Here is an 8,024-nt window from a genome sequence, read left to right on the forward strand (position 1 = left end):
CTTTCCTCACCTGCATTGCGCAAATAATTCTGGCAGCTGTACTTGTTAAATGTCATTCGTTCTTTTACTCATTCAAAAAACTACTTTTCTTGAGCCTGTTATGTGCCAGTTACTGTGTTGAGCAGGAGGCAGTGCAGGTGAAACCAGCCATGGCCCGCTCTCACTGCCCAGGCCCAGTGGAGATGGCTGACCCCGGGCAGCCACTCCGCCCACCGCTGGGGATGTACGCCGGGTGAACACCGGAGCGGAACCCTGTTCCTGGGCGGACTTTCAGAATGATATTCGAGTAGTACCGTACAGCAGTGGTCCCCAACCCCTGGGCCGCAGACTGGTACCAGTCCGTGGGCCATTTGGTACCGGTCCACAGAGAAAGAATAAATAACTTACATTATTTCCGTTTTATTTATATAATATTTAAGTCTGAACAATGTTTTATTTTTAAAAAGTGACCAGATTCCCTCTGTTACATCCGTCTAAGACTCACTCTTGACGCTTGTCTCGGTCACGTGATACATTTATCCGTCCCACCCTAAAGGCCGGTCCGTGAAAATATTTTCTGACATTAAACCAGTTCGTGGCCCAAAAAAGGTTGGGGACCACTGCCTTACAGGATGTAGAAGAGCTGGCCACGTGGAGAAAGCAGAGAAGCACATGTAACTCACACATGTCACTGGGGACCAGGGCAGGATGTGGTGGATTACTGCCCGCAGTCGAACAAGCAGGCCCTTGGGCCTCACCCAGTGAGGACTGGATCTGGGGTGGCAGTTAGGGTGGCTGGCATTCAGGGCTCAGCCGCCCTTTGTCCTCTGTACCAGGTGAGGATTCAGCCATCTGTCAATGACCACAACGTGCCCGCCTTGGAGGCCTTGATTGGTGTACCACAGCCTCACAGAGAGGGGCTCATCGCCCACAAGTGGAGTGTGCAGATGGTGAGTACTGCCCGGAGGAAGAAGGGATGCCTAGGGTGTGGGGGTGGGCCCACAACGAGGAACAAATACTTGGGGAGGGAGCGAGGTGGACGGATCCTGCCACACACAGTGATGTTTGACTCTGACAAGGACCAGGGAGAGAAGTGGGATGCCAAGGTCATATCTTGGTGGCGGAGAGGAATGCCAGGTTCTGGTCTTAAGGGGCCAGCGTGCTCTCTCAGCTCTGGACTGACTGAGGGTCCTGCCTCATCATTCCTAGGAGCCTCCTGTCGACTGTTACTATGAGATTCTCGAAAGACCGCCCCGAACGGCTGAGGTATGAACATGTGAGCTGAGATGGGCGCTGGGCAGCATGCAGGCAGAAAGGCCTCCCCAGCGCCCCAGCTGTTCCTTGTTCCTAGCTGCCTTGTCTGCCCGGAGCCCAGTTCCGCTGCCCAGTGGCCTTCAAGAAGGAGATCCTCGTCCACGTGATCGGGGCCGTGGAGCTGGTGGGGAATATCCAGGTAGCACCTGTTGGCAACAACAGAGGCGAAGTGGTTCGGGGGGCCTTGCGGGGTGGGACTGGGTTCCCCACCACGTGGTCTTCCTTCATTTTTTACTTTTTTTTTTTCTGTATTTTTCTTAAGCCGGAAACGGGGAGAGACAGTCAGAGACAGACTCCCGCATGCGCCCAACCGGAATCCACCCGGCATGCCCACCAGGGGCAGCGCTCTGCCCACCAGGGGGCGACGCTCTGCCCACCAGGGGGCGATGCTCTGCCCCTCCGGGGCGTCGCTCTGTTGTGACCAGAGCCACTCTAGCACCTGGGGCAGAGGCCAAGGAGCCATCCCCAGCGCCCAGGCCATCTTTGCTCCAGTGGAGCCTCGGCTGCGGGAGAGGAAGAGAGAGACAGAGAGAAAGGAGAGGGGGAGGGGTGGAGAAGCAGATGGGCGCTTCTCCTGTGTGCCCTGGCCGGGAATCGAACCCGGGACTTCTGCACGCCAGGCCGACGCTCTACCACTGAGCCAACTGGCCAGGGCCCATTTTTTACTTTATCTTGATTAAAAAACTTGGAGTGTTTACTCAGTGGAAGATGAAAGTGAACCATGATCTGTCTGAAATGTGCAGGGCCGTTTTCCCGGGCCTGTGGGTTGCTTTTGTAGAGACTGTGAAGGGAAGCTTTCCTCCCAGCGAGGGGGAGTGGCCTGCTGGGATGCAGAGTTCACAGATGTGGGCAGCCCGCTGGACCCACTCTCCTCTGCTGTTCCCCCTGAGCTGCGGTGGGGCAGGGGGCAGGGCACGTGGGCCGCAGCGCCCAGCCCCGTGCACCTGGGCTGACGCCACCGCCGCCCCGCCCACAGGCCTCCTCCACGATCAGTCTCTGCAGCTCCCTCTCCGTCTCCTTCAACAGCAGCAAACACTTCCACCTCTATGGTAGCAACGCCTCCCTGGCCCAGGTACCTCTGCCCTCCTCTAAAGCCCCGGGAACAGGTCAGCGGAGAGGTCTGAGGAAGCCCAGGGCCGAGCTGGCAGAGCCAGAGCCCGCAGTGGGCAGCCGTGCGGGAGAAGGCTTGGGCTTAGCACAGTGTGAACGCCCCGCAGCCTGAGCCGTCAGACCTGGCAAAGGCTCCCGTGGAAGCCCGCACCTTCCCCCACCACCGGTGGGCAAGCGGACTACAGGCTCACCTGTCTGAGATGTGTCAGGTGGAGACGGGTTTGACGGCAGCTGGGCAGAGGGGTGCCCACCCCCCAGGCAGAGCGCCACAGGGCCACGCTCTGAGCAGTGACAGCGGCGGGTGTGGGGCCAGAGCTGAGAGGGTGGGCCAGGCGGGTTGAAAAGCCCAGAGGGAGGGAAGTTGCAGCTAAAAGGGCCCACGGAAACCCATTCCGGAAGACTGCATGCTGGGATGAAATTCTGGCATTTTCTCCTGGGACGAACAGAAGCCACTTAAGGGCTTGAGTAGGCCATGGGGAGTGTTGGCTGGGTCACTCTGGAGCAGGGGTCGGGAACCTGTGGCTCACGAGCCAGATGTGGCTCTTTTGATGGCTGCATCTGGATCGCAGACAAATCTTTAATAAAAAAAATAACGTTAAAAATATAAAACATTCTCATGGATTACAATCCATTCATTTCCTACCCTCATGTTCATGGTTGCGGGTGGCTGGAGCCAATCACAACTGTCCTCCGGGACAACACCAAATTTTTATTGGATAATGCGTAAGGTACACGGGTCGTTGTATGGCTCTCATGGAATTACATTTTAAAATATGTGGCGTTCGTGGCTCTCTCAGCCAGAAAGGTTCCCGACCCCTGCTCTGAAGGCTGCAGAGGGAGGTACACCGGGGAGAGGGGCCTGGACCAGAGCCTGGTGTTGTGACACAGTTTACACTCGACATGTGAAGATCTAGAGATGGAGGCCAGATTCACAAGAAGTGTGTGTGTGGGAGGGGCTTCTCCCCTGCACCTCCCCCTTCTGTCCTCCCCCAGGTCGTCATGAAGGTGGACATCGTGTATGAGAAGGAAATGCTCTATCTCTATGTGCTGAGTGGCGTCGGGGGGCTGCTGCTGCTGCTGCTGATTTTCCTGGCGCTCTACAAGGTCAGTGCATCTGGGGGGAGGGGGCATGGCTCAGAGAGGCGGACTGGGGAGGGGGTCGGCAGGGGTCACGAAGGAGAATGCCAAGACCAGGGATTGTCCAAGCTTAGAAGGGGCTTCCGCCTACTCCCTCCTTCTACAGGGAAGGCTACTGGGGCTCAAAGGGCAACCGAGACTGTCCCCCGTCACTCCCCCAAGCGCTGGCAGGCCCAGGACTGGGCGCCAGGGACAGGAAGACGGGCTCTGCTGCATACCCAGAGTCAGGCACTGGGATACGGAGACACGGACCACAGCCGTGGCCCCTGACTTTGTAGAGCTCACAGTCGAATGGGGGAGACGGACAGGAACACACGGGGCCGTGTGCTCTGGAGCCTCTACCGTGGGAACCTGCCTGAGGCTGGGGGACTCTGGGAGGTGGCATTTGAGTTGGGATGAGTGGCAGTTAGCCAGATGAAGCATGCCAGAAGGCAGGTGTTCCATGCAAAATATGCAAATATTGCAGAAAAGAGAACATAAAAATCAAAGCTTCTTCCTATTGTACCCCCCCAGAGGGTTGTCATTAACAACTTTTTTGTTTCTATTCCTCCAGGTTCTAGTTTTGTTGTTAACATATATGAGTATGTGTGAGCATGAAAGAGAAAAAAAGAAAAATCAGTGTGGGTGTAGAAAATGTAAATGGGATTGGAAAGTATATACTGCTTGGGAACTTGTATTTCCCCCGGATATGGGACCTTGATGTCTTTCCATCCGAGCACAACTGATCTGCTTCTTGCTTTGGAACCTGGCTGGTTTTCCGCTCTCTGCCCCTCCCCTTTTATTGAACGCATTCTCTATTGATGAACATCTAGATCGTTTGTAATTGACATCTATTTCAAACAGTATGACTAGAAAGGCTCTTGTTACCCACATCTTCGCACACTTATCAAAAGATTCTTTAAAATTAACCCCTAGGTCTGGAATTGCTGAGCCAAATAATATATAGGTTTTGAGCTTTCAACAGAGAGGGTGTGACACATATTAAGCACTATATATGCATGGGCTCTTACTGTTAGTGGCACTAGACATTGTCAAGTCACCCACCTAAAATATTGGTACTTGACATTTTGATGACCCTAAAGAATGAACTAGTAAGTGGAGAGCTTTTTAACTTATTGCCAAGAACCAGGGATGGCCGACACTCGCGCCCCCGTCCCTGGGGTGGACGCCATGTGCCTGTGGCCCATATGAATTAACATAAAGAGTGCTTTCGTCGTGTTTGCTGGGGCCAGCTGTGCTCCATGGACTTTCTGCTCAGTGGATGGTCGTCTTCCTCCAGGTCGGCTTCTTCAAACGGAACCTGAAGGAGAAGATGGAGGCTACTGTCGATGGCTCCAGTGGAGTCCCTGCAGAAGACTGTGGGAAGCCAGTGTCTGAGGAAGAGGCCATGGATCCGAGCTGCCAGGACCTGCTGCACGGGGAGGAGGCCCAGGATGGAGGCGGCACAGACTGAGCCCCCGGGCCGGATGCGGAGGGCCCAGGACTGGACTTGGGATGCCTGGTGCCGGTCTGCCTCTCCCTGCGAGTCACTCTGTGTCCTCTGGCAAGTCACGGCTCTGCCCTGGACTCCTGTTTTTCTGTCGTGAACATGGAGCTCGCTGCCGCCTGCCTCCTTTGCAGGCTCGTGGTGGGGATCCACGACGTGACAGGCGGGAAGGCTGGGGGGGGGGGTGTCTTGTAGCTATAGGATGGTCCTGGCTTCTAAAAGCTCCTCTTAGTTTGCTTCCCTGGAAAAGAACATCTGATCTAAATTTGGAGAAACCGTAGTCCCAGGACCTAGTGACACTCCCGGCCCTCGCACCCACCTGCCCCTGGAGGTCCACAGAGGCCTGGGCCTCCTGGAACCCCGCCCCCACTCTCTCCCACCTGGAGTCCAGCAGCTTTGCATCCTGCTGCCAGAGGACAATCTGATCTGTGTCACTGTGTTGCTGCTGCAAACCCCCTGCTCTTCAGCGAAAGACCAAATTCCTGAATGCCTTCCAAAACCTGCAAACCGCCTGAATATGCCGGTGTATAGAACATTCCTCCCCACTCCTTTCCTGGCTGACTCAGTCTTCAGATCTCGGCTCACGCGTCACTTCCTCGGGGCAGCCCCCACCCCGACTCATTCAGGTTCCCATATTATGCACACTTATACTAGCCTGCAGTTGTCTGTCATCGCAGGGATTGTATTTGTTAATTGTTAAGTGGGTTACCTAATATCCATTTCTCAAATGAAACAGTGAGCTCCATGGGTCAAGACTGTATCTTGGGATCCCTGATGATACCACCCAGCTAAGACACATAATAGGTGCTTGACATAATCTCACCCAACTAATGAGGGTTCCTATGGGACAAAGGGAAAAAAAAGTTTGGATGGGTCCACGGCATCACATTCCTAAAGGCTCAGTCTTCCCCAGGCGCCTGCCCTCCCCCCCCAACAACCCCCACCAGGACTCCATCCCACGGCCGTGGTGGCCCCCATGTGAGACTCTGAGCTAAGGGTGGGGACCATGTCCCTTCACTTGGCTCCCAGTGCCGAGCACATTGCCTGTGTGTATTTATCCAATAAATGTGAAATTCTGTCCAATTTTGTGATGTTTCTATGCTGGTAGAACATTCCAGCCTGGCTCAAAAAAAATTTTTTTTTTACAGAGACAGAAAGAGAGAGGGATAGACAGGGACAGACAGGAACGGAGAGAGATAAGAAGCATCAATCATTAGTTTTTTGTTGCGACACCTTAGTTGTTCATTGATTGCTTTCTCATATGTGCCTTGACCGTGTGGCTACAGTAGACCAAGTAACCCCTTGCTCAAGCCAGCGACCTTGGGTCCAAGCTGGTGAGCTTTGCTCAAACCAGATGAGCCCGCGCTCAAGCTGGCGAGCTTGGGGTCTCGAACCTAGGTCCTCCACATCCCAGTCCGACACTCTATCCACTGCCCCACTGCCTTCTCAACCTTTCTCTAAGTGGGACTCAAACAGTAGCTCTCATTTTTCTTTTCCTTTTTCTGTCTCTCTCTCTTGCCAGCGAGTGACCTGCACCTGCTACTGTGGGCTAGTTCAAAAGAGAAGCAGGGGAGAGACAGAAAGTGAGAGAAGGTTAAGAAAGCATTGACAATTCGCAAGGATGTGGGAGTACATCCCCCTGCACCCCCCTCCTTTTCTAACCCTGAGCCCCACCCCCTTTAGAAGGGACGTCCAAGGCTGCTACTGCTGCCCTCTTGTGGTAAATTTTAACTGTCAGGAATATCACAGAATTACTAAAAGGATATGAAAGTGTCTTGTAGGTCTCATGAACCCTGTCGGGTTATATTATTTATACAGTACTTCTTTATTATTTTATTTTTTTAATTCCAATGAGAGAGACAGACTCCCACATGCAACCTGACCAGGATCCATCCAGCAACACCTGTCTGGGGCCGATGCTCAAATCAACCAAGCTATTTTTAGTCCCTGAGGCTGATGCGCTCAGACCAAACCAGCTATCCTCGGCACCTGGGGCCATACTCAAACCATTGAGCCACTGGCTGTGGGGGGGGAAGAGAGAGAGAAGGGGAGAGGGAGAGAGAGAAGCAGATGGTCGCTTCTCATGCGTGTCCTGACCAGAGATCGAACCCAGGACATCTGCACACCGGGCTGACACTCTATTCACTGAGCCAACTAGCAGGACCTTTTTTAAATTTTTAAAATATTTTATTTATTGATTTTACAGAGAGAGAAGGAGAAGCTCGAGAAGTATCACTTCAGAGTTGCTTTACTTTAGTTGTTCATTGGTTGCTTGTCATATGTGCCTCGACCGGGCAAGCCCAGGGTTTTGAACCAGTGGCCTCAGCATTCCAGGGAGACTATCCACTGAACCACCACGGGCCTGGCTACATAGTATTTCTTGAGTGCTTTGTGCCACAGTCGGTTCTGTGCTCTGAGGACATGATGATGTACATGATAGGCACGTTCCTGCCCTCGGGAAGCTTCACTCAGTGAGAAAACAGTGAAAAAGTAGAACTGTGTTCCCAGGTAGTAATAGGGCTGTGGAGAAAAGAAAGCAGAACAGGTTAGAGGGTGATGGGAGAGGGTTCTTTTAGACTGGTGGTCAAGGAAGTCTCTTTAAGGAGGTGATATCCTGTGACACGGGAGAAAAAGCGGATATATGCATCCAGGTTGGAAGCAGGAAAACACAGAAGATCTGGGAGGCTCGGTCTGGGAACAGACCTGCCATCGTCATCCCCGGGAGTCTCTACCGCAACTCACTCAGCAGCACCTGTCCTCGCCTGCCTCCGTGTCCTTTCCCACCTCTGTGTCTCCCTTGCCAGCGTGTGCAGTTCCACCTTTCTCCATGCATGAAGACCCTCCTGCTTCAAAGCACTTTGAAGCTTCTCTCAGTCCCACTATTCCTGGACAGCACGATGCATTCCATCGCCACTTTCTTTATACCTCAGTGGGGACGGAAGGCTGGCTGCGTGGGCTTTTGTCTCAAGGGTAGAAAGAAGGTTCTGGAAGGCAGTAC

General features: G+C 53.6%; 1 protein-coding gene across 2 annotated transcripts in view; it reads left to right on the forward strand.

Moving 5' to 3' along the window:
- ITGAL (integrin subunit alpha L) overlaps positions 1-6,098 on the forward strand; it is a 44,027-nt gene extending 37,929 nt beyond the window's left edge. For both annotated transcript variants that reach the window (XM_066383280.1, XM_066383281.1), the window contains exons 26-31: positions 816-929; positions 1,189-1,245; positions 1,331-1,432; positions 2,270-2,365; positions 3,397-3,507; positions 4,820-6,098. In XM_066383280.1, the coding sequence (XP_066239377.1) occupies positions 816-929; positions 1,189-1,245; positions 1,331-1,432; positions 2,270-2,365; positions 3,397-3,507; positions 4,820-4,993 (654 nt within the window). In that variant the 3' untranslated portion in view covers positions 4,994-6,098. The remainder of the gene's footprint in view (positions 1-815; positions 930-1,188; positions 1,246-1,330; positions 1,433-2,269; positions 2,366-3,396; positions 3,508-4,819) is intronic.
- Positions 6,099-8,024: the final 1,926 nt, after the last annotated feature.

The sequence above is a fragment of the Saccopteryx leptura genome, chromosome 4 (assembly GCF_036850995.1).
Source record: "Saccopteryx leptura isolate mSacLep1 chromosome 4, mSacLep1_pri_phased_curated, whole genome shotgun sequence".
Lineage (NCBI taxonomy): Eukaryota > Metazoa > Chordata > Mammalia > Chiroptera > Emballonuridae > Saccopteryx > Saccopteryx leptura.